At 38.4% G+C, this 27,254-nt stretch overlaps 1 protein-coding gene across 1 annotated transcript; it reads right to left on the bottom strand.

Annotated features, from left to right (window-relative positions):
* Window positions 1-17,665: 17,665 nt before the first annotated feature.
* dtx3la (deltex E3 ubiquitin ligase 3L a) lies at window positions 17,666-23,900 on the bottom strand. The gene is made up of 4 exons (XM_085361910.1): window positions 23,819-23,900; window positions 23,570-23,721; window positions 18,333-18,544; window positions 17,666-17,732 (listed from the first exon to the last, which is right to left on the bottom strand). Exons 1-4 carry the CDS (start codon window positions 23,898-23,900, stop codon window positions 17,666-17,668), a joined length of 513 nt encoding a protein of 170 aa, XP_085218036.1.
* Window positions 23,901-27,254: the final 3,354 nt, after the last annotated feature.

The raw sequence follows: 27,254 nt of genomic DNA, 5'->3' as shown, positions 1-27,254 counted from the left end.
ATTACTCCATACAAATATGATACTTTGGGACAAATACTATGTTTTGGTTCCAATACTATGATGTGCAACAAATACTATGATTTGGCACAAGTACTATGATTTAGTACAAATACTATGATTTGGCAGAAATACTATGACTTAGTAGTAATACTATAACATAAGAGATATACTATGGTTTTGCAGACATACTATGATTTGGCACAAATACCATGATTTGGCACAAATGCTATGATTTAGCAGAAATACTATGATTGGGTACAAATACTATGATTTGGCAATAATACTGCGTTTTAACAACAACTACTGAGATTTGATTGAAATACATACTATGACTTAAAAGAAATACTATGACTCCATACAAATACGGTGCTTTGGCACAAATACTATGATTTGGCAGAAGTACTATCATTTAGTACAAATACTATGATTGGGCAGGAATACTCTGGTTTAGCAGAAATACTCTGATTTAGCAGAAGTACTATCTTTTGGTAGAAATTCCTGCTAAAAGGTACTATTTCTGCGTTTTAGCAGAAATACTGTAATTTGGCATAAATACTATAATTTGGGATAAATACTATGATTTGGCACATATAATATATTCAGCACATACATTATAAAATAACAGAAATATTTGGCCCCAAAACCATGATTTTGCGCAAATACCATGATTTTTGCAAAAATACTATTATTTAGCAGAAATACTATGATTTGGCAAAAGTACTTAGATGTAGTAGAAGTACTTTGCTTTAGCAGAAATACTATGATTGAGGAGTAATACTTAAACATAGGAGAAATATTGATACACAGACACACATACACAGAGAGTAAAGGGAACAGGAGCTGTGGAGAGTCTGGGCTTGGTATATGTAGGTCAGTTAAATTAGCTGCACCTGCTGTAGTCAGCCCTTACACACACAGACACAGAGAGGTGTGAGTTTTCTTCAGTGTATTTCTGACATTCAGGATTCCCCTTGAACAAATGGCCATAATTTCCTAACCGTAGAGGCTAGAACGGTCATTCAGACATCGTTTTGTTCAGAAGAGATGGGGGAATCTTCAGGTCTTCATAATTCAGAGATAAAATATAAATTATTAAAGATATATGACTTGTAATACACTGTAACTGAGTAGAGGCGAAGCAAAAACTGCATTGACTTGCTCTCAAACAACCTTTGGTAACTCTAAATCTATATGGAGCATCAAAATCATTCTTTCACCGTAAGAAACAGCAGGCTTTGGTGAACAGTCATGGAAATTTTCAGGGCTCTGTGGAAATCCATCAAAAAGATATGAGAGAAAAAAGTGACTCATTTCCAGAATTTGAAATCTGATGAAATCTGAGCGAGGGACAAATTTCCTACCCTCAAACAAGTCTAACTCATCTCAGAACGGTAATAGGTGAGAAAATAATTCTTGAATTGTGAGCATCAGGAGTGTCTGAAGATATACGGGGACAAGCCTCATGTCTTAACTTCGCTTCGTTAAGGAGATATGACAATTTGAAAATGCCTCTCATTACAGAAATCCAGCGGTGATTTTGAACAAACTCTCCATTGAGTTTATATGGAGAGTTTTCACACTTTGTGTTACTCTGAGGAGATTTGCAAAATATCTATGAGTCCCACAACAATGATAGGGACATTTTCTGAAAGCCAGCAAAAATACCTACGTTTTGATGTATAATTTGTGCGGCTTGAGTGGAAATTGAGCGAGTAGCAAGAAGTTGTTTGGACATGAAGAGAAAATTCAAACAGTTTCACTGTCCCCTCTGAGTTAATTGCATAGTAACCATAGCAACGCATGTATTTTCTGAAAAATCACAATTTTGCAACTGAAGACTTAAAGAGAGATAAGATGAAAAAGGTAGAAGATCTGAAAAAGCTGAATCACACAGGAATAGCCCAATCATTTGAGAACGTTTTAAAGTTTGAATGGAGTTTCTAGGTGAAAGTATGAGGCAGTAGTTAAGTTTCAAAGACAAGAAAGTTTTAGCAGAATTGTGGAAGTTTCCCATTCATTTCAATGGGACAAATTAAAGGAAAAAAGTGTAATATTTTAAAAAGTATAATAGTAATAAACACCAAAAGTCATAGCCGGCATAAGCAGAAAGAGCAGAACAGTTTAGAGTTTGAACGGTGAAAATAGCACAAAAATTGTGGAAGTAGATCCACGGCGAAAAGTGTACGGAAACACCCGGAATAATAAAGAACTAGAAAAATTTGCATTTCCTGCGAAAATGCAGTGTGGATGCTTAAAGCTGAAGCTGTATGCAAAAAGTAGCTGAAAAAGCTGAAAAGTTGCAGAAATTGTAAAAACTTTGCAGAAGCAAAAGAAGTTTGCTAAAATGGAATAACTTAGCAGAACTGCAATATCTTAGAGGAAACATAATACTTGGCAGAAATACAATAGCATAGCAGAACTTTGCAGAAATATTGTAACTTACCAGAAACATGATAACTTCTCAAAAATACAAGAATTTAGGAGAAATAGTATAAGATAACAGAAAGAATATATTTAGCCAAAAATACTTAAACATTACAGAAACACTATGATTTAGAAAAATAGTACAACAGAGCAGAAATACTGTGATTTACCAGAGACACTGTGATGAACTATGAATATTGTAATTTTAAATTAAGACTATGTTTTAGCACAAATACTATAATTTGACAGAAATACTATCATTTGGCAGAAATACTATGTTTCAGCACAAATACTCTGGTTTAGCACAAATATTATAACATAGCAGAAATACAATTATATAGCAGAAATGCTATATTTAGAAAGAAAAATATAATATAGTAGAAATAGTATGATTTAGCAGAAATACTGTATTTAGCACAAGTACCAAAAAGTAGCAGAAATACTATGATTTAGCAGAAATACTATGATTGAGCAGAAGTACTGAGATATAGTAAAAGTACTTTGATTTAACAGAAATACAATTATGGAGGAGTAATACTTTAAAATGGGAGAAATATTGATACACACACACACACACACACACACACAGAGCCTAAAGGGAAGAGTATTTGTGCCATGGAGTGTTAACAAGAATGTGAGGTCCATATTAGAAAAGCTGGTAAAATCATAAAAGTTTGCAGAATTGTAATAAATGATGAATATGAATTATTGGTCTGTGACAGTGTATTAATTTGTAGGGAAAAAAATGTTGACCAAGGTGGAATCGAACCGGCGACCTTTGGTTTGCAGACCCGTGTCATTACCAACTGCGCCACTGGGAAAGAGAGCAGCCATTTGGAAAAACAGGGTGATGAGCAGTCAGAATTAGATCGCGGTGAGAGGCGAAAAACGCCGTTTTTTGGAGTTACAAAACGTTGTGTAACTCAAACACTAGGTGGACTAGAAGCATAATCCCTGTACTGGGTGAATCAGCGGACTTTGGTGTACTTTGACTGCGATTTTCATTGCTCTATGTACATCCGTCGCTGAGATATGACGAGAGAGGAAACGGAAGACCTCAGACATGATTGGCTGCTTGGGAAGCCGTGCAGGCCCTGATATGTGATATGAGTCTGAGTCCTCACAGAGGATTGGCTGCCTGGCAGAAATATATAGAAATAGTATGATTAAGCATAAATACTACATTTAGCAGACATAGTATGATTAAGCACAAATCCTATAAAAAGCAGAAATAGTATATTAAGCACAAATCTTATAAAATAGCAGAAATAGTATGATTTAGCACAATAGTAATAAGTTAAACAGAAAAATTGGAAAAGCAAAATGGACAGCTGAAAAAATGCTGAACATGCTGAGGGTCCCTCAAATATACTTGTTAAATGAAAAAAAAATCAGCAAAAAAATGCACAGGGAGAGAGAAGTAAGTTTCTAGGTCAGCCTGGGAGCTGCTGAATTTGAATCCACCAATCAGAGAGCCTGTGTACTTTTTCCCGCCAAAACAGGTGCATCTTTTTACACACGCAGCAGAGAGAGGCACAGGATTATTGCAGCCTATTTCTCATAGTGAGGACTCCCCTCAAACAAATGACCATAATTTCCAAACCGTAGGGGCTAGAGCGGTCATTCTTACACCGTTTTGTTCAGAAGAGATGGGGGAATCTTCCAGTGTTAACAATTTATCATTAAAATGTGAATTTTTAGAGATATACGACATGGATGACTTGTTGACTTAGAAGCCACGAATTCCCCCAATATGCAAATTTGAATGCCTGAGGCCACATATATGATTGGCTGCCTGGGAAGCCGTGCAGGCCCTGATTTGTGGATTTGAATTCCTCAGCCCTCAGATATGATTGGCTGGCTTAGAAGCCATGAAGGCCCCAATATGCAAATTTGAATGCCTCAGGACACATATATGATTGGCTGGGAAACCGTGCAGGCCCTGATTTGAAAATTTGAATGTCTAAGTCCTCACAGAGGATTGGCTGCCTGGGGACCTGGCAGAAATATATAGAAATACTATGATTAAGCATAAATACTACATTTAGTAGAAATACTATGTTTTAGCACAAATACTATAAAAAGCAGAAATACTATAATTTAGCAGAAATACTATATTAAGCACAAATCCTATAAAAAGCAGAAACACTATATTAGGCACAAATCCTATAAAAAGCAGAAATAGTATGATTAAGCATAAATACTACATTTAGTAGAAATACTATGTTTTAGCACAAATAGTATAAAAAGCAGAAATATTATAATTTAGCACAAATAGTATAAAAAGCAGAAATACTACATTTAGTAGAAATACTATGTTTTAGCACAAATAGTATAATAAAGCAGAAATACTATAATTTAGCAGAAATACTGTATTTAGCACAAGTACCGAAAAGTACCAGAAATACTATGATTTAGCAGAATAGCAATAACTTACAAAATTACAAATATGGAGGCATATTGAAACAGAAATGCAGAGAGGGACACACAAACACAGGCTCTAATCCAGTCAATCAGTCTAACTATATTCAATTTAAATCCTACAATGACATGCTGCCAAATAAGGGTAGGGTTCTCTCTCTCCCACTAAACACACACACACACACACACAGACAGACAGACACAGAGGGAGAGAGCTGCCGAATTTAAATCCACCAGAGTGGCTGTTTACATTTTCCCGCCAAAAAAGGTGCATCTTTTTACACACGCAGCACAGAGAGGCACAGGATTATTGCAGTCTATTTCTCATAGTGACGACTCCCCTCAAACAAATGACCATAATTTCCTAACCGTAGGGGCTAGAGCGGTCATTCTTACACCGTTTTGTTCAGAAGACATGGGGGAATCTTCCAGTGTTTACAATTTATCATTAAAATATGAATTATTAAAGATATTTGACTTCTAATTCACCATAACTGAGTAGAGCGAAGCAAAAACTGCCTTGACTTGCCCTCAAACAACGATTTGTAACTTGAAATCTGTTTGGAGTATCGATATCATTCTTTCACCGTAAGAGACAGCAGGCTTTGGTGAACAATCATGGAAATTTTCAGGTCTCTGTGGAAATCCAACAAAAAGTTATGACGAGAGAAAAAAGTGGTTCATTTCCAGACTTTGAAATCTGAAGAAATCTGAGCGAAGGACGAATTTCCTACCCTCAAACAAGTCCAACTCATTTCAGAACGGTAATAGTTGAGAAAGAAATTCTTGAATTGTGAGCGTCAGGAGTGTCTGAAGATATGCCGGGACAAGCCTCATGTCTTCACTTTGCTTCGTTAAGGAGATATGACGATTCGAATATGCCTCTCATTCCAGAAATGCAGCGGTGATTTTGAACAAACTCTCCATTGACTTTATATGGAGAGTTTTCTGACATTGTGTTAGTCTGAGGAGATTTGCGAAAGTTCTATGAATACCACAACAATGATAGTGACATTTTCTGAAAGCCAGCAAAAATACCTACGTTTTGATGTATAATTTGTGGAAGTTGAGTGAAAATTGAACAAGTAGCAAACAGTTGTTCGGACATGAAGAGAAGCCTGCAAAAGCTTCAGTGGCACACTGGAAGCCAAGAGCATAGCAACCATAACAACGCATGTATTTTGTGAAAAATCACAATTTTGCAACTCAAAACTTTAAGAGGCATAAAAGTAAAACAGTAAAAGATTTGAAAAAGCTGAATCATACCTGAATAGCCCAATAATTTGTGAACATTTTAAAATTTGAATGGTTGTTCTAGGTGAAAGTATGAGGAAGTAGTTAAGTTTCAAAAACAAGCAAATTTTAGCAGAATTGCTGAAGTTTCCCATTCATTTCAATGGGACAAATTAAAGGAAAAAAGTGGAATATTTTAAAAAGTATAATAGTTAAAAATACCAAAAGTCATAGCCGGCATTAGCAAAAATAGCAGAATAGTTTAAAATTTGAACAGTGAAAATCGGCTGAAAATTGTGGAAGTAGTTCTACAGCGAAAAGTGTACGGAAACACCCGGAATAATAATAATAAAGAAGAAAGAGAAACAGGAACTCAATAGTGTGGATGCTTAAAGCATCCACACAATAAAGAGAAACAGGAACTCAATAGTGTGGATGCCTATTAAGGCATCCACACAATTAAGAAAAGAAAATGAAAGCTTAAATAATCATTCCTGCTGTAGCTATTTAATTAATAGAAAAACCCAGTGGGGGTGCACAAAAACAACTAAGCAAATTCTTCTGGCTTATACCAAGCAATATAGATTCTCAAAAAAAGTTCCCCATAAATAACACATGTTAACATCGAAAACACTGATCCACACTGAAGTCCATGAGTTTTATCTGAATATCCATGAGAGATGTCCAAGCGCTATTGTCCATAAACGGGGGAACTGGTGTGTATGATTGTGGAAATCAGTGTATTCGGAAATTACGGGACAGAGCGTCGCCTTTGATAGCTTCCTACCAGTCCAGTGGAAGCTTCAATGCAGAATGAGTCCTGCTCCTAGCCGTTCATTGGCTCGCCATCCTTTTCCATACCCAAAAAAGGTTCACCTGGCCTGCATTAAATAAACAAGGCCAATAAGAAATCACAAGAACAACATACAAAAATGTCAGCCAATTAAGCTAAATACATTAAGTTATTCTTGTTCCTGTGTACACAATTTATAAAAATAAACAAACAATATATTGGTTAAATATAATATTTCTAACCAATAAGGATTTAACTGAAAACATTTCAACTGCTACATACATACATACTATGTAGCTCCACAACATTTGTTATTCAACAACTATCAGTCAAATCAAAATCAAATTGTTTGGACCGGCAGCAGCCGATTAGGGTCAGCTGGTAGCAATACAAACAGTCAATTAAAAGTTCAAACTCACCAATTCCGTTCTGTTCAGTGCACAACAACATTATGGCTCTGGCTCACAGTAATCAGCATCTAAGTTGCATAAGTTAGTTGGTGTTAAAAAAATGCATTAAAACGGGAAAAGCAAATGTTTGCCAATACACACCTGCAACAGCTCTGTCACCTGGCTTGCCTCCACGCATCTGACGGGAGGAAGCCGGGACAGGCTTACTATGACCTACATGCCATTCGATTGGCTGAGCAAAGTCATGTGGTTGGAGTCATGCATTTGTGATGCGTTCAATGGCAGGAAATAAGTGCAGGAAATTACTCTGGGTTACAATAGCTTTTATTTTGGAAAGAGACATTTCTCTGTAATAAACTCTCTTTTCCAAAGATGAGTGATTCCTCAATCAGATACAGGGCTCGCAATATCGCTAGCCCGACGTCCCGGGGCTATCTCTCCCCTGCCTGTCGGGCTATTGTAGGAAGGAAAAATATATGTCAATGCTTTTGCATTCTTTCAGAAATGTAGCTGGGTAATTATGTCATTGGGTGAGCCACTGTCAATATGTGACATATTGAAATCGTGTTTGAATTTGCGCTTGTTTTTTTGCTTTCACTTTGCAATCGCGCGAACTGTGTATAGAGAGCGACAGCACTGATCTGTGAGTGATGATAATTTGTGCACCAATTCCTCTGACATCGTCTTATTAATTGTTAGCTTACTATGCAAACATGACAAGTGAAATCTCCCGCAGCTTAAACATGTGAGAGGTTGATCGCGCAGAGAATCACTGAGCTTATGTGAGTGCGGCAGGATATATATTTCACTACGATGACCTGGATGATTGAGAACCTTCACAGACAGATATATATTTTAGTTCTGCTGAGTCAAATAAGACAGGTCAGGGTGAAGAAGTGACAGCCAAAGAAAAGCTTACCACAAAACGGAGAAGTTATGACAAATCAGACTATAAGGCAAAAAGAAAGTGCAGCTTTATGGTTTCATGGACAAAAGAATTTCTGTGGCTGCAATATGACGAGCTAAAAAACAACACGCACAAGGGTTAGGGTTAAATTTAAAAACTGTACTTTTGTGTTAAAATATATATTTATAATTTTAATAAATGACAAATTAAAAAGGCATGAACATTTTTTTTTGTATCGAAAAAATATCGTTGCACCCCTAATAAATATATATATATATATATATATATATATATATATATATATATATATATATATATTTGTTAAGTATTTGTTCACAATAGATAGATAGATAGATAGATAGATAGATAGATAGATAGATAGATAGATAGATAGATAGATAGATAGATATTTCATGCAGATGAAAGCAAGTTTGAAAATATTCAAGATAATGGTTATATACAAACTTTGACTCTCTGATATTCACTCACTTTCACTGCAGGAAATGTTTTCAGTTAGAAGCTGTCTATTTTAAAAGCCTTCTACTATTCTTAATACACAAAGACCCCCCACCCCCCATCTCCATCATCTATCATGTATGGTTGTGTCCATATGGAATCAGTATTTTAAAACTTCTTTATTGCTTACGGAATAGCAAGGAAATGGGTAGAGGACATTAGAGCATTCTCTGATGTATATGCTATCAGATATCTTAATCTTAAGCAATGCTTGAGCAGGGGAGAGAGACTGAAGATCCTATCACAGAAGATTTTTTAGATTACTGAAGATCTGCTCTGCACCATACACACCCACTAGCTATACACACACATACAAACGCGCAACCACACACACACACACACATAATTCCACTTAGAATAGGACTAGGCTCACATAGCCATTGTGGAGTCTTTGTAAAGAGATGACATGAGAACACAGGAGAAGCTGAATGCTGACTGTGGCCTCAGTTCTGATAGCATTGTGATGAGAGAGGGGCAGAGCAGGAAAGGGCTGCTTACTGAAGAAGAAAAAAGAGAAAGGATGAATGTAAAGAAAGCTTTATACTAACACTATGAATGCATACAACTCTAAAGGTCTACAACCTTTGAAATCCCCTTTCTAGCCATCTGATTTCAAAGATTCTTAGATATCAAAATGACAATATTGGTTATACCGCTATTGTCAGAGGACTGTGGGGAAAAATGAGGATGAATGGAAAGAGCAGCTGTGACTTACAAGTCTTCACCAAATTCAAAACTGACCATTACATGGTCAAAGTATAACATATCAAAGCTGCTGATATGCTCCAATCAAAATGAATTAAAATTCTCTAAAATGCTCTGACTTGATTACAAATGTACAGCCCTATATCATAAACCCATTTGGCTAGTATCCCCAACAGCCTTAACCTTAGAAGTATAGACTCAACAAGACCTCTAATGGTGTCTAAACAAAAGAAAGAAAAAAACAACGATGCAAATGACCAACATATAAAATATCTATTTAGTTTTGCTAAAAGCTTATTTGGTTAAATTTTACACACAAAATTGTGAGGTTTCTATTTCCAAGGTAAAAGACTGGGTTTGGATCTACAGTTGCCCCTTGAGCTACAGACAATACTACAGACTTGCACGTTCCTGATGTGCTTGTGTGTTGTAGCAAAGACAAATTTGACAGCCTCTGTGACCTGCCAGTGGCGGACAGAGTGGAACAGTGTGTGTGTGTTTGAGAGAGTGTCCAGGAGAAAACAGTTTAAGAGGCTCCTGAATGACATAGGCCTCCCAAATGAGATTATATGTTATTGTGAGTGCGAGGACCTGGCTGTAATTCAGTTTGAAGAGAACATCAGGCCTGCATTAAACTGGAAAAGTTCAAACTCTGCAATATGGGCCAATAAGGAAGCGCTAAGGCGTTTGGTAGGGCATAAAAGCAGAAGAGAAAAATAACACCAATAAAGCATAAACATTTTTTCCCAACACCACTGACTGGAATATGTGCAGAACTTATCTTATTGCTTAATTTGTCTTAACCACATACAAGGAATCTTGTATAATTACACTTTAATAAATATATAAATGAATAATTATTTTATGAATAAAAAAATAATCTAATGGACACTCATTCAAAATTAAAAACCTGATGAAAAAACAAGCCCTTCAGAATTAAATGGAGACTTTAATCTCTATTTATTTCTATTTAAATAAATTTTCAATAAAATTTGATATTAAGCAAATGACTACGATCTCTACTCTTTAGAATATTTATTAAAATGTTGTTTTTAAATACACGTAACTTTATAATACTTAATATAATTAAATCTTATTTATAAACTACCAAATCACATTGACAGTCATCTCAAGGCGCTTTATATTTTAAGGTCTAAATCCTATAGTAACACAGAGAAACCCAAACAATCAAAGCAAGTACTATAGCGACAGTGGAAAGAAAAAACTCCCTTTTAAGAAGAAGAAACCTCCAGCAGAACCAGGCTCGGGGAGCGGTGGCCATGACCACTTGCGGATGAGAGGAGGGAGACAAAACAAAAGACATGCTATGGAAGAGAGCCAGATACTAGTAATAACTCAGAATTAAATGCAGTTAAGATACAGGGCTGAGTTTCTGGTTCCCACTCCTCAGCCTATACATCTGGTAGTGACTGGAAATCCAGCTCTTTTAAGAGAAGCAGATCTGATGGGTCAGCTCACTAAAAAGAGCTGGCTCTTTTGACCCCGAGAAGTGAATTTATTACCAAAAGTAAAGTAGAATTATCTATAAAATAAATGACTAATGAGCACAAAATATATTATATAAAATGTTTATTATTTATATGGCTTATTTTACTCAACATGAAAAAAATGTTATAAAATTATTTTTAATAATGAAATACAAAAACTACAAACCATCTCAATTTGACAAAAAGATCCAATCTCCGATTATATGTTGATATTTAAATTATTTTAAAGCAGCATAAAGGTAACAGCTTTTGCTTGTCTTTACTGAAGATTGGCATAAAAAAATAAACAAGTGGCTTAGCTCTTAGGGGATGATCCTGTTTCTCCTATTTCTTTTTATTTGGCCTTTTTTGGAGAAGACTCTCGTTGGGGGAATGGAAATTTTACTGTGTTTCATGCTGTCACCTATTTTCTCACCTTCCCAACTTGTCTTTGTAACAGCTGTTCTCTGTCTCTTTTTCACTCTCCCTCTCTTACTTGTCTCCCTCCTTCCTGCTTCACTGTGTGCATGTGTGTGTGCTGGGTCTGTAACCCCGACCTTCCTCTTCCTGCTTTGTGTGTACCAATAACCGTTTGGAGCACACACTCATACGGCCCCGCATATCACATAGATGACCCATCACCGGTGACTTGAGCAGGAAAAAAAAAGACAAGAAAAAGAAAGAGAAAGACAAGCATCTCCAGCAAGAACCAGACACCTGGTACTCAATAGCCTCAAAAACTGCAGTACTTTAGGACCAGTTCTAGCACCCAGCTTTTGCTGGGTGTTAACCTTGGATTTCTGTTGATCCGGACTCATTCACTCCTCAAGGAGGCACTTGGCTGGACACTCACCTCTCATACTCACCTGCCTGATAACCCTCTTTTTGGTTTAGAGTTCTCCCTGGGACCATGCTAGCGACTAACTCCTGTCAAGTAAGGCAGTTCTTTGAACCTTCAAACATATCAGAGATTTTATTGTGCTGCAACTCTGCCTCAGTCCCTTCTGCTCTTAAGGACTATTCTGTAGGATTGTGGACCCTAAGCTGCCTGTCTGTTCCAGTTCAGCCCTATCTGTTGAATAATTTCCAAATAGAACCCTCTGCTGTGCTAATAAAGTCTATGAATGACCAGTTGCTGTCTCCTGGGTTCTTCTTGATATCCACTTGGTAACTTTGCCTCTTAAAGCCATGAAATCACCTTTATTCTTCAACATAGATTACCTGTATTCTCTTAAAGCAGTCTTCAGGAATAGAAATCTCCAGGCTTCTTGAAGGACATTCAAAAGCTCTTGCTTTGATGTTTGCTGTATTTTGTTACATTCTCTGTCAAGACAATCCTACACTGCTTCAAAAATATAGAGGTCTGGAATCTTGGGAGGTGGACGAGCTGGCCCTGATGAGAAGCATGAACAGAGACTTTGCCTCCTCCTGTGTCTTATGTTTTACGGAGTCGTGGCTCTTTGAGGACATCCTGGACTGCGCGCTCAAGTTGGAGGGTTTTCATCTGCTGTGCGCGTACGGGCAGGCCTCTCTCTCTGGTAAGACCACAGGTGGAGGCGTCTGCTTCTACATTAATAGTGGCTGGTGCACAGATATAACAGTGATTGCTCAGCACTGCTCTTCCTCTCTGGAATACCTTTTTATTCACTGAAAACCATTTTATTCTCCGCGGGAGTTTGCTTCATTCATCTTGGCCGCTGTTTACATCCCGCCAGATGCGGATGTGCAGGCAGCTCAGTGCGCACTCGCGGAGCAGATACTGTACATGGAGCGGACATTCCCGGACTCTCTCATTATTACTCTTGGGGACTTTAACAAAGCCAATCTGAGCCATGAGCTTCCCAAATACAAGCAGTATATTAAATGCCCGACCAGAGAGGAGAGGATATTGGACCACTGTTACAGCACGATCAGCGGGGCCTATCGCGCAGTGCCCCGCGCTTCACTCGGACTTTCTGACCACATCATGATCCACCTGATCCCCGCGTACAGACAGAGGCTGAAACTCTCCAAACCGGTCGTGAGGACTAAAGAACTGTGAAGCAACGAGGCTGTGGAGGAGCTTCGCATGTGTTTGGAGTCTACAGACTGGGACACAATGAAGGCTGCTTCTAACAGCTTGGACGAGTTTACGGACACTGTCACCTCCTTTATCCACTTTTGCGAGGACAGCATTGTGCCATCACGCACCAGGGTGAGTTATAACAATGACAAACCCTGGTTTACTCCTAAACTCAAAAAGCTGTGGCTGGAAAAGAGAAAGACGTTCAGAAGCGGAGACAGGGACTGCTACAGAGATGCCAAGTACAGGTTCACTAAAGAAGTGGACATTGCTAAACATCAGCACTCTGAGAAGATGCAGCAGCAGATCTCAGAGAATGACTCGGCCTCTGTGTGGAAAAGTTTTAGGAATATCACCAACTACAAGCTTAAAAGCCCCCACTCCACTGATGAATTGCTCTTGGCCAACACCCTTAACGACTTTTACGGCCGTTTTGACGAGCCATCAAGCAGCCTTCACACCTCCAATGGCCCCGACAATAGAGACACTTTGGACACTCATTCCCCCACCTCTCTTGGCTCCAGTCAGATGACCAGGGTTTCCTGATGGGACTGCCTGTCTACCCTGCGGCCATCTCGCTGTGCTGAGGAGCCTATGCAGGCGTATGGAAACAGCCATGTTCAGGTGAGGTGGGGAAGATTCGGAGCCTAGGCTCAGCTGTCCTCCAGCCGCCCTCCTCCCTCCTGACATCCTTTGAGTTGGGCCTAGTGGCCAGCACTGCTTGCAGGCTGTGTTCCCCTGGCATATTGCCCGCTTCGCCGGTTTCCGCACCAGTTGGACCTCGCTGTGTCTGATGCGTCAGCCAGTGAATGAGTGTTCTTTAGCCCGCAGCTATGGCTCCCTTTCTGGCGTTCCCCTTGCAGGGTTGCGTGGCCAGTAGGTACTCCACTCAGCGGCTCCTCTCACTCTTGGCATTCCAATGCTTTTTGTTGTTGTTGTGCTAAGCTAATAGGCAGAATGCTACCGGTATAGCTCTAAAGAATGTAGCATCATAGGCAGTGTAGTCCGTGCTGCAGGGAGAATGGACTGCCATACCCGTTATTTGTCTGTGAGCGCGAGGAGTGTATTTGAAATTGCTACACAGTGTTGGGAAGGTTACTTTTAAAATGTATTACACTACAGATTACAGAATACACGCCCCAAAATGTATTCTGTAACGTATTCCGTTACGTTACTCAATGACAGTAACGTATTCTGAATACTTTGGATTACTTAATATATTATCATGCTTTTTACAACAACGTGAATGTATTATTGCTGTGATTTATTACTGTTACTGAAGGTCCGCGGCTCCGAACCGTAGTAAAGGGACCTCTGGCTAATACGTTGGGCTCATAGCCGAAAACTAGCTTTACTTTGTTGTCTGGGTCAACTTTGCTAGCGAGAGACAGAGAGAGGCGTTGAAAGGCTGCTCCAACGGAACTTATTGTTTTCGGAGGAAAACACGAACACAGCGTACAGTCGAGTCTTAATAGCTTACTTACAACTGGGCTCGTCAGGCACTCTTCTTGGCTGCAGTGGTTATTATTATATTTACATGCTTCCAGCTCCCGTTTTTGCTCGATGACAGCTCATACTTCCTTTTTCTCCCTCCCTCGCTCACAGACAAATAACGGGTATGGCAGTCCATTCTCCCTGCAGCACGGACTACACTGCCTATGATGCTACATTCTTTAGAGCTATACCAGTAGCATTCTGCCTATTAGCTTAGCACAACAACAACAAAAAGGCCTCTCTCACCCAGGAAACACGCAGAGAGAGAGCGTCACCCTGTAACCATGGCGCTGCCGCCTGGAACAAAAGAACGTACAGTGGGGCAAAAAAGTATTTAGTCAGCCACCGATTGTGCAAGTTCCCCCACCTAAAATGATGACAGAGGTCAGTAATTTGCACCAGAGGTACACTTCAACTGTGAGAGACAGAATGTGAAAAAAAAAAATCCATGAATTCACATGGTAGGATTTGTAAAGAATTTATTCGTAAATCAGGGTGGAAAATAAGTATTTGGTCACCTCAAACAAGGAAAATCTCTGGCTCTCACAGACCTGTAACGTCTTCTGTAAGAAGCTTTTCTGTCCCCCACTCGTTACCTGTATGAATGGCACCTGTTTGAACTCATCATCTGTATAAAAGACACCTGTCCACAGCCTCAAACAGTCAGACTCCAAACTCCGCCATGGCCAAGACCAAAGAGCTTTCGAAGGACACCAGGAAAAGTATTGTAGACCTGCACCAGACTGGGAAGAGTGAATCTACAATAGGCAAGCAGCTTGGTGTGAAAAAATCAACTGTGGGAGCAATCATCAGAAAATGGAAGACATAAAAGACCACTGATAATCTCCCTCGATCTGGGGCTCCACGCAAGATCTCATCCCGTGGGGTCAAAATGATCATGAGAACGGTGAGCAAAGATCCCAGAACCACACGGGGGGACCTGGTGAATGACCTGTAGAGAGCTGGGACCAAAGTAACAAAGGTCACCATCAGTAACACACTACAACGGCAGGGAATCAAATCCCGCAGTGCCAGACGTGTTCCGCTGCTGAAGCCAGTGCATGTCCAGGCCCGTCTGAAGTTTGCCAGAGAGCACATGGATGATACAGCAGAGGATTGGGAGAATGTCATGTGGTCAGATGAAACCAAAGTAGAACTTTTTGGTATAAACTCAACTCGTCGTGTTTGGAGGAAGAAGAATACTGAGTTGCATCCCAAGAACACCATACCTACTGTGAAGCATGGGGGTGGAAACATCATGCTATGGGGCTGTTTTTCTGCCAAGGGGACAGGACGACTGATCCGTGTTAAGGACAGAATGAATGGGGCCATGTATCGTGAGATTTTGAGCCAAAACCTCCTTCCATCAGTGAGAACTTTGAAGATGAAACGAGGCTGGGTCTTCCAACATGACAATGATCCAAAACACACCGCCCGGGCAACAAAGGAGTGGCTCCGTAAGAAGCATTTGAAAGTCCTGGAGTGGCCTAGCCAGTCTCCAGACCTCAACCCCATAGAAAATCTGTGGCGGGAGTTGAAAGTCCGTGTTGCTCGGCGACAGCCCCAAAACATCACTGCTCTCGAGAAGATCTGCATGGAGGAATGGGCCAAAATACCAGCTACTGTGTGTGCAAACCTGGTAAAGACCTATAGTAAACGTTTGACCTCTGTTATTGCCAACAAAGGTTATGTTACAAAGTATTGAGTTGTATTTTTGTTATTGACCAAATACTTATTTTCCACCCTGATTTACGAATAAATTCTTTACAAATCCTACCATGTGGATTCATGGATTTTTTTTTCACATTCTGTCTCTCACAGTTGAAGTGTACCTCTGGTGCAAATTACTGACCTCTGTCATCATTTTAGGTGGGGGAACTTGCACAATCGGTGGCTGACTAAATACTTTTTTGCCCCACTGTAGCTGTCAAACAAAACCCAAACAGGCCTGATCCGCCACAATATGAAACAGGGAAGTACCGCCGTGTAATCCATTTATTTCAACAAAGTAACTGTATTCTAAATACCACCTTTATAAACGGTAACTGTAACGGAATACAGTTACTCATATTTTGTATTTTAAATACGTAACGGCGGTACATGTATTCCGTTACTCCCCAACACTGTTAATGGGTCAAGTAGTTCTGTCTTACTTCTTGGTCTTGTTCAGTTTGGGTTCTTCAAAGCAGTTGAAGACTAAGCCAGTTTGACATAGTTTCCTCTGAGTAGGTGATGCTGAGATGTGTCTGTTGCTTAAACTACTTGATGTGGGTTCTAATTTGAGCTCTTTGTGCCTGATTAATGTGATTGGGCTTCTTCACTTTGTCTTCCTTTCCAGGTGACATCTACATGAAAGGCACTGGATTTTAAATTGTGTTTTTATGGGTTTTCTGATTGCACTAGAAGAAACCATTTACATTTCTTTAAATATTTGGAATTAAATTGCCCCTTTCTTTTCTTGCTGTCTTATTGTAAACTCTTCTGCAATAACTTTTAGTAAGATAGCTTTTAGTTGAGGAGGAAGCGTCTGTGATCCACGAATTTTAAGACTATCTCAGTCTTGCACTGGAGAGGGAGAGATACAGTGTGTGTGTGTGTGTGTGCGTGTGTGTGTGTGTGTGTGTGTGTGTGTGTGTGTGTGTGTGTGTGTTTGTGCATATATGTGTGTGTGTGTGCCTCAGGTCTCTCCAATAACCAGCACAATCTTTGAAGAAAGACTTAAACAAGTTTCAAGACTCTCCAAAATCTGTGCAGGTCTTTGAGGAGAGTCTGGACATTTGTTGCTGGCTACAAATTCAAATGGAAGCATACTGCTTTAAGAGCAATGACAGCCTCTTGAATATCAACATCTGTGCTATTTTTAATTGACAACAACACAATACATAACTTACAAGTATGCATAAGAAATAAAATATATAAAATAATTAATCTATTATTTTTTTCCATTCTACTTAAATCTTTACACTAATAGCCAGGGGGCATAAGCAGGGCTTAATTTTACATATAGTTCTGCGTATAACTTATCTATTACATGTAAATTGGTGGTTGCGTAGTGGGCGAATATTACTGGCATGCAGACAGGACTAAACCACCAAACTATTCAGTACACAATCTGCTTTTCATCCTAAACTGCAACCACCTTTTCTTCTTAATTCTGCTACAGGAAAAAGAAAAAATGTAGCTTTATCCATCTATTAACCAGTATGTCTTATGTTATTTAATGCCATTATTGTTCAGTAGCTTTTTCATAGTCTTCAGGTAGTCAGCATCTGGGCCATCACTGAAAGAATACAGATTAGAAATTAAAAAATTAAATTAAAAAATAATTGTCATCACACACACACACACACTCCCATGTAGATGTAAAGACAGAAAATTGGGACTAAATAATATATTTAAAGCTACCTATTAAATCAGTAACTTTAACAGTAGTGTTCTTTCAGTGATCTAATTTTATGAGTTCAGTTCAATTCAGTTTTATTTATACAGCACCAAATCACAACAACAGTCGCCTCAAGGTGCTTTATATTGTAAGGTGCAATAATACATACAGAGAAAAACCCGACAATCATATGACCCCCTATGAGCAAGCACTTTGGCGACAGTGGGAAGAATAAAACTCCCTTTTAACAGGATGAAACCTCCAGCAGAACCAGGCTGAGGAAGGAGTGGTCATCTGCCATCTGTCTAGACATTTCAGTTTCTAACACACAATTGTAAATGTGTTTGTGTTTGTTTGTTTGCTTGCTTGCTCATTTTACTTCAAGTCAAGTCAGTTTATTTCTAAGCACATTTAAAATCAAGGCTTAACCAAAGTGCTGCACAATTAAAAGGGATAAGCATTAGGCCTTTCAAACCAAGTCTGCTATAGTATACTCACAATATGTTTCCACCTTCTGACTGTATTTTTAGTGGAATGGAACTTGTAGTGATCACGTCCTCTCCATCTCCATTTGTGGTTATTCTAAACAGAAGCTTCTGATTGAATGCCTTTTCCAGCAGAGCAAGAACCTTCTTGCCTTCAAGGTTGTCGGGCAGGTAAGCACAGAGTACTTCCCCAGCATAATGCTGGCCAGGGTGAGGGTGCATCTCCTATAGGAAGATATGTTTAGTGCATAAATAGACATTCATTAAACCATGTGCTTAAGTCTAACCACACTGTACTTAAGTCATCATATTTTAAAGAGTTAATTAAATATATAAAACTGTAATTAATAACTATTAACAAAACTATTTAGATTTTTGTTTAGTACTTTGCTTATTCTTTATTAAAAATATTTTTAGCCTAAGCAAGAGTTCTGAGGTTTTATTTAATAGCAGGCTATAAAGCCCACAGGTAAAATATGCACATTAACTAAGGCGAGATTTTAATTTAATTTAAAAATAGACTCTGACTTGATTGACTCAGAGGAATTCTGTTTCCCCATTCCAGAACACCCGATCAGGTTAAGTTCAGCAAATTGTGAGTACGTTCACCCTGAGCTAAGCGTGTGCACTCTTTCATCATCACAGAACAAATTCTGATATATGTATTGACACCATGTCTACTGTGGTGATTTATCCAACTCACATTTTTGTTAGATAAAGTCGGAATGCTAATTTTGAATGTAATTATCTAGCTGTAACCTGAGAGAGGCAAAAACGAAAAAAGGAAAAGAAAAAAATGAAGAGAAAAATTGTTCATATTAAGCAGTTTACTGATGGACCTGTGATATTAGTTATCTAGACAGCAACACACTGCAGAGTGGTCAAGTGTGGTTTTTTTTATTTTGGTTTGGTTTTCTTTTGCTTTTCTGGTGGTTGCTAAATCAGTTGTTAGCTAAATCTATTTCCTGTTACACCTCAGAAATACCAGAAAACCCCTGCCCAGTCCTCAAAAAAAAAAAAAAAAATATTGGGAGATACAAAATTAAGATTAACTTAATGATAGGATGAATGATAGGAAGAGTATACAGAAACTTTACCACATGATTTATCAGAGGAACGGGGTCACTAGTATATTGATAAAATGACTGTTGATAGTAGTAGAATGTGCACAGTTTATCTAAGACTCAGTCAAATGTTGCAAAATTGATCAAATTGTGCTCCTCAAAGCCCCCCAAAATACTTAAAAGCTACTCAAGAGTTTAAATATCCTTCTGGAGATTCCTTACTTGTGGTTCCTAGAGTATTTAAAACTAAAATGGGAGACCTTCCGCTTTCAGACGCCTCTTCTGTGGAACCAGTTCCCAGTTTAGATTTGGGAGACAGATGCACTCAGCTGCATTGTGGAGAGCACACTGACTACCTGCATCACTGCATGGTACGACAGCACTACTGCTATGGACCACAAACGCCTGCATAGAGTGATAACAACTGCGGAGAAGATCACCAGGACCCTGCTGCCCTCTCTGAAGAGCATCTACCATCGCCAAGTGCAGAGGAGAGCTGCCTCCATCCTCAAAGACCCCACACACCCACAACACAAACTGTTCACACTTCTGCCCTCAGGAGAAAGGTTTAGAAGTGTGAAATCCAGAACATCTCAACTCAACAACTCCTTCTTCCCCACTGCTATCAGAGTCTTGAACAGCTGATCTATTTTAACAGTAATAATAATTTTAGCACATCAGGTCATCTCACATATCAAACCAGCAGATTAAGCTCATAGCTCTTTTGCACATAAATCTATTTAATACTCTAAATTTTTTTGTCTCCATTTATTTATTCATGCTATTTGTATTTATCTATTTATAATGGGGCAGAATGACAAAAGCGAAGCTGCCATATCACGCCATCGGCCCCTCTGACCATCACCAGTAGGCGGTAGATGAAGTGTCTTGCCCAAGGACACAACGACCAAGACAGACAGAGCTAGGGATCAAACCGGCAACCTTCCGGTTACAAGATGAGCTTCCCAACCCCCCTGAACCACGGTATATATGCACAGGAAATTCAAAAGTGTTAAATGTTTTGGTGTTAGTAGTTTTCTTGCAAAAGTAGAGTTAATTTTACTCTATGTAGAGTCACATTCTTTTAATGTAACTCTGAGGTGTAAAATGATAATAGTTAAAATCGAGTGTTAAAAATGAGCGTTTCTATGTCAAATCTGGAGGTGTTACAATGGAAACATTAACTCTTGATCTTTTAACTCTGAACTCCTACAGGGGCTATGACACCAATAGAGTAAATTCACTAGTGATGGGGTTTCCGGCTCTTTTTAGAGATCCGGCTCTTTCGGTTTGGCTCACTAAAAAGAACCGGCTCTTTCGGCTCCGAACCGGCTCTTCAGGTTGTTTTGTTGCTTTAATTAATTTATTATTAACAATAGTATAAAATTATGCACAAAACACGTACAAACTCCAAAACACATTTCTAGCATGAACTGAACTTCCAAAGCAGAGCTACTAGATCACTTAAATTACACAATTGAAAGCATGTGTGTATTGTTTGTGTATTTATACACAGGCACTCATATATATTCAAATAATTAAAAAAAAATTCATTTACCTGTTACTACCACACACCAAATCCGGTCGTTGGTACTTGCTGGCTTGTGTAGCCACTAGGTAACAAAAGCTCAACACTGCGCCTAGCATCCTCTCTCTAGGGGCCACCGTAAATATACTTTTATTTATTTACTCCACATAAAATGTAATAAATAAATCATATAATACAAAAATCTGATATTCACATTTCAACTTTTAACTATTTAAATTTTCAGCTTTTTCCTTTTACAAATTTAAAGTGAAACAACACAAAACACTGCAAACCACAACACAATTAAATATAAATTATAATATGAAAACAAAAAGAAGATGCATATTCTCTGTCATATGGTCCTATACCTTTCTAATGTGACGTTGTTGTCCCTGGCTCTCTTTCTCTCTCTCTCCCTCTGGCTCTGTTCCTGTGCTACTGAGTGTAACTACCGCCCCTCCCCCCTCTGCCCAGCATAAAGCACAAGGCTCGCGTGCAGAGTGAAGCGGAAAAAAAGTGCGAGAGAGAGGGTGAGAGAAAGAAAAAAAAAAACCCACGTGGCAGCTCGCGATAAGGAGCCGGCTCGCGTCGTTCACGTCAAAGAGTCGGCTCTAAGAGCCATTTAGTTCGCGAACGACCCATCACTAAAATTCACAGACTCCGCCCCCAGCACCATAGGCTCCAATCGAAGCTGAAGTGAAGCCGTTTCAGAACATTGCTCTACATATTTGAGTTGTTTGCCAAGTCATTTTTTCAAAGACTGTTTCAATTATTATTATTAGCTTTTACTTCTGTGGCTCTTTGGAGTTGAGACAAAGCTGTGTGAAAGGCATTAGCCATGTTGCTCGGTGATAGCATAATATTCTGTTTTAGCTAGCTGAAAGGTATTGTTTGCAGGCAAATACCACAGCCTTGAAAAAAAGCTTGCATGTGAATTTTCAGTCACATTTTTGGTCAAACACACCTAAAACAATGTCTAGAATGTGAAATGTTGGTATAATGGTGCTACTTGAAGCCTGAAAATGATCTCCCATAAAAAAAAAACGAGCAGACAGCAGTAGCAGATGTCCTGACTGGGTTCTACGTTAGCATTTAAATCCCTCCAGAGTTTTGTGCACACGGTTTAGGTAAAAATGAAAAAGGTTGAGGTTTTACATTTAGTTCAGTATTACCTGTTTCCATCTTCACATAGGATATGTGAAGATGGAATATGGGGGAGAGCAGAAGTGCGTTGAAGGTCCACAAAGTGATGAATGAAGGACATGCATATTGTATTGAAGAAATAAGTGATGAGAATGCTGTTATTTGCATTTACCAGCTCACCTATGTCAGACCTTTTGATAAACAAAATTCTAATGAAAGTGAGAACATGTACACTGTTACATCTTTCAGAAAATGTTTTGAAATTGTGGTGCACAGTTCAGAATAAATGTTTTTCAAAAACCATTGCGTCTTTTTAGTAAATGTTTATTTCCAAAAGAAATTTCTAGAAGTTCAGAAGAGGAAAATTCCTGCTTTTTAGAATTAATCAGAAGATAACTCTTACGTAGTTAAACTAAAATACTCTTTGAGAGTTAATATATAAACACTTAACACCTAGTTAGCATTAGTAAGTATTAAATTATCAACTCCAGACAGATTTGGTGTTTAACACTTAATCAGAGTTAACGTACCAACTCTCCAAAAAGAGTTAAATTAACACTCTCTGATGTGGACCCATATAGTATAGACACTTTAATAGTGTTGAAATCAAATCTGACAGTGTTAATTTGGACATGCTGGATTTGCAGTGTGCATTTAGTGAGTGTTGTTTACAAATCAAAGTATGTGCTGCTCCTTTTTTTTTCTGTTTTCGTTTTCTATTTCCATCTACCGTGACTGACTAACCTGACCAACCAGTTCACCAGTTTCTTTCTGATAAGAATGCGGTGTATATGCTCTTACTCTAGTTCAAATAAAAGAATAGTTAGTGTTTCTCTTTCTTTTTGAACAATATTTAAAAAATATCTTTTGAACCGTCAATTTAGGGTTGTGCCACATAGTCTTCTTATGTTTAATGTGCTGTACATCTGCGGTCCCCAACCCCTGGGCCTCAGACCAGTACTGGTCCGTGAGTCATTTGGTACCGGGCCGCGAGAGTTGAGGCTCATGTGTGATTTTCAGGGTTTTTATCGGTTTTCAGCGTTATTTCGTTATCATTTTTATCGTTAACTCGGTTTTCCTGGGTCTTTTCACGCATGTTATGAATAAATCTTCTTTTTTTCGGTACCGGTACTAGTTTTATTTTGTTGTGTTTATCCGCGACACCTTAAAGGCCAGTCCGTGAAAATATTGTCGGGCATAAACCGGTCCATGGCGCAAAAAAGGTTGGGGACGTTGTGTTTTTTATCATTTTAAACAATGTTATTGACCTAGTGAGAGAGTTAATCAGAAGTGTTTGACTGTTTCTTTTTTTTATTATTATTGTTATTATTATTATTAATAATAATATTAATAATATAATTGACTTTAGCATACAGACTGAAGAAGCCTGGAGTGAAATTACCAACCTTGAAAGTAGTGGATGCCTTGCTCAACCTCATTAGCTATTTCAAATATTAGGTATTAGTACATATTAGCTATACCACATATAGTTGTCAGCAGATCCACTAAGCTCACCGTCTGTTTTCCTTCCAGGAATGAGAAGTTAATCTTCAGGGTATTATCATTAGGAAATCCAGCTAGGCCTCTGTTGATAACTTCCCAGGTCATTTTACCATCTGGTTGGCACCCACTTAGTGTACTGAACTTCCCATTTGCCTGTTCAGTAGCTGGACAGACAGAAGCAGATTTTCAGTGGAATTATCTACTAGTAAATAAGAAATTGTACCAGGCATTCAGAAATAGGTGTGTGTATTTTTGAAGGACCTTGTTCAACCAGCGATGGAGGACCCTGTCCATCGAGATAACGATTACAGTAAAGCTTGTCACTGCTCTGGTTAGAACCCATACTGTAAAGACAAGGGAAACAGTATGAATTAGCACTTTATCTAGAATAAATCGCGATGTTGGTAAATGTCTTATAAGAAAAAGGTTTTACCGTTCAAAAAAAATCAAGACAATTGTAAAACTGAAACAAATGAACAATGGAGTTCCAAGAGGAAGAGAGATTTTTATACATAGTTTAAGATTTGTGTTTAAATTTACTATCATGCTTAAATTCATTTTATAGATCTTCATTACTCGTCATAACCGCAGCTAGCTGTAGATGATGGACTGTGTATTCTTGCAGATGTCCACTCACACAAGAGGATTTCTGTAGACTGATTAGCACAGTTTGATGGTGTGTCAAGGCTGTAAATCACAAAACCCTCTAAAAACATTGAGCTCACAGGACATGCTTAGAGTCCCCTGAATAAAGGTGTGAATGGTTGTGAAATGGCTGTGTACAAATGTCTAAATTTGATGGCAGAAGATACATCCTTAACACATCGTATGTCGCTGCTTATTAGGGAAAAGTATTTTATGGCCCTCAAACACAAGAACTTCCTCTCATGTACTTCGAGTCCTAAAAAAACCAAAAGATTTGATAGCTGGCTTGTAACTTCAAATAAACATTTAAATGTGTCCGATGTTATTTTTAAATAATCTTTTATACTGCCATATACACCACATTGACTAGGTATATCTGAGTAGAGCAGGTGAACCTACTGAGTGCTGAAAATAAAGTTTGTATGTTTAGCCAGTCATAATGTCTTTGGTTTTGCTGCCTAGCATTTTGCCTGTTCTGTTCTTCAATCAGCTTGTTTTAATTCAGAACAAAAAGAAAATGTTTACAACACAACATACATTAGTGGGTGAGTTCAAACTGACTAATAACTTAAAATTCCAATGATTACAGTAAATGTTAATTATTGATGAGTGCTATTCATACTCTTCTCAGTACCTGCTGAAAGGCTGTTATCCACACTGCAGAAAATTTTCTTGGTTTCTCCTGTTGTAACTAAAAGATCTTGGAGCTCCAGGCATTCGTTAGCTCATGAGGATATGAAAAGTGCACCAAATCAAAGACAGAAACAAGGGAAAAATAAGGTGGGTGTGTCCAGTTAATGGGTTGTGGTTTAAGGGCTGAATGATCTGCTCAACTGGTCTAGCAAGTTTGGTAATCATGGTAGTGTGTGTGTGTGTGTGTGTGTCGGTGTGTGTGGCAGAAGCAAGCAAGAAAAACAGTTTCACAGTAGTTTTATGTATGATCATAAGGATAACAATTTATTTGTGTTGTCTTTTATATTTTTATATATTTCATTGAATACAACCCCAATTCCAAAAATGTTTGGATGTTTTTTTTAAACACTTTAAAATAGAGCACCCACAATTGTCATTGTAAATGTACGGCACAATTGTGGGTGCTCCACACCAACTGTGTAGAAATAAAATATAAATAGTACAACAGCAGGAATAAATAAACATGAGAGATATATACAATTAAGAGGAATATATAAAAAACAACAGAAAAGGCAAACATTAGAGAACAGGCAGTTAAAAAGACTTGGTCAGAATAGAGTCCACATATAAGTAGTCTGAGGGATGAGGGTTATTTAGATCATGGCTCAGATTGGTGGGTGTGTCGTGAAATCAACAAGTCATGAACAGCTGTCATGGCTACTGAGGGGGAGTGAACTGTAGTGCTGGACTCAAAGAAGTCAATGTTTAGTGTGTTTATTTACATTGATTCACCAACAAAGTTATACCCAATGCATTAGAGGAAAATAGTTTCGACTTGATCCAGGGAATCCAAATACCTGGTTATCCAACAACAGAACACTCTCAAAACTCAGGGCGACTCATCACAGTCCAGGAAAGGGAATCCAGGGAAACTCTTTGCAGAGGGAAACACCAGGGTTTCACTAACTGTAGTTCAACACTACAGCAAAGAATGACAGCCAGTCACTACCTTAACTCGTGGCAGTTATGGGATCATTGGTGACAGGTGGGTGATGTGTTTCAAGCTAGAGTCCCACCCTCGCGCATAGACAACAACAACAACACAGACAGAGAAGAGAAGAGAAAAAACAAAGACAGAGAGACAGATAAAGTCAGTCGGAGAGGCCTTAGGGACCGTGATAGTCATTCATGCATGTGCCACGGTGTTTTAAGTTTAGCTTTAGCTACAGAAAGCAGTTGTTCAGTTTGGTAACTTGTATTCACATTTCTTCCAGAGAAGTGGAGGTGGCCATTAAATGTAAAATAACCGTTATAACACAGTGTTGTTATATTTAATTCGTCAACATTTAAACAGCAATGTTAATAGTCGGTTTATTTTTTATGTTTTTTTGCATATCAGAAAAGCACCGCAGCAATTTCCTAATGTTGTAAACCTGCTCAACATTTGGCAATAAACCCCTTTCTGATTCTGATTCTGATTCTGAAAATGGCATTTCAATTCACACAGATCAGCTTATTGATCTAGGTATTGACCTATATCAAATTATCTTTTGATGCATAATTAGAAATGTTAGTTTGTACCGACGTAGAAATAAAACTTTAAGAAAAAAAAAGTTAAACACAGTAATAAAGAGTAAAAATCTTGATCATCTTAAATAACTGCAACAACATAGGAGTAAAGAGGGCAAGCAGTTTGGCTTAACAAATGTGTGCCCTGCCTCCTATATGTGAGGAAGGTAAAAACCCAAAGGACAAAAGACACACTTCTTGATAAGAATGTAAAACATATTCTTTTAGCGTGTGCCAAAAGCTTTCTTTGTCCTTTGTCCCACAGATGTATTTTAGAGATATCCTTGAACATGGTTTACTCAGACTGAGTTGCAGGTCTGGGTTCCAGGCAAGAGGAAAGAAAAGATGGTGGTAAGTGGACTGGTTCTTATGTAGTGCTTTTCTATTCTAACTGAGCACTCAAAGTACTTTAATGCAACTTGTGCCATTTGTCCAGGCAAACAAACACTTTCTTCTATGCTTTGTTTAATGAGTAGGTGCTGTCTGTCTAACATTTACACATATTCACATTTCAATGGGTGCACGGATGAGAAACTTGGAGTTAACCCTCTGATGCATGAATTATGAAAGCCTTGGTCAAGATTTTTTTTTTTTTTTTTTTTTTTTTTTTTTTTTTTCCTAAATGACATCAGAAACAGCAGTATGCGACATTACGTGATGGCAGAGCTTCAGTTCATCCTTTGTCATTTTTTTTTTTTTTTTTTTTTTTTTTTTTTTTTTTTAATAAATAGGACAGGGGGAATGAATGAGAGAGAGAGGGGGAGAGAAAGAAAGAAAACCAAAGGGGAGAAGAGACGGTGAGAAGGGGGGGGAAGAGAGACAAAAAAAAAAAAAAAACTCCTGGGTCACC

Source organism: Diplotaxodon limnothrissa, linkage group LG9 (genome assembly GCF_057381915.1).
Source record: "Diplotaxodon limnothrissa isolate DT_005_m linkage group LG9, D_limnothrissa_male_GT1.1, whole genome shotgun sequence".
Classification (NCBI taxonomy): Eukaryota; Metazoa; Chordata; class Actinopteri; order Cichliformes; family Cichlidae; genus Diplotaxodon; species Diplotaxodon limnothrissa.
Note: the sequence above shows the minus strand (reverse complement) of the source record. Positions and strands in the feature narration are given on the sequence as shown.

Coding starts and splice junctions, on each gene's coding strand:
- dtx3la (XM_085361910.1), bottom strand. CDS start 23,900: ATGGGTTCTAACCAGAGCAGTGACAAGCTTTACTGTAATCGTTATCTC. Junction 23,722..23,818: donor TCCATCGCTGGTTGAACAAG/GTCCTTCAAAAA, acceptor CTGTCTGTCCAG/CTACTGAACAGGCAAATGGG. Junction 17,733..18,332: donor TCAGAAGGTGGAAACATATT/GTGAGTATACTA, acceptor GTATTCTTTCAG/TGATGGCCCAGATGCTGACT.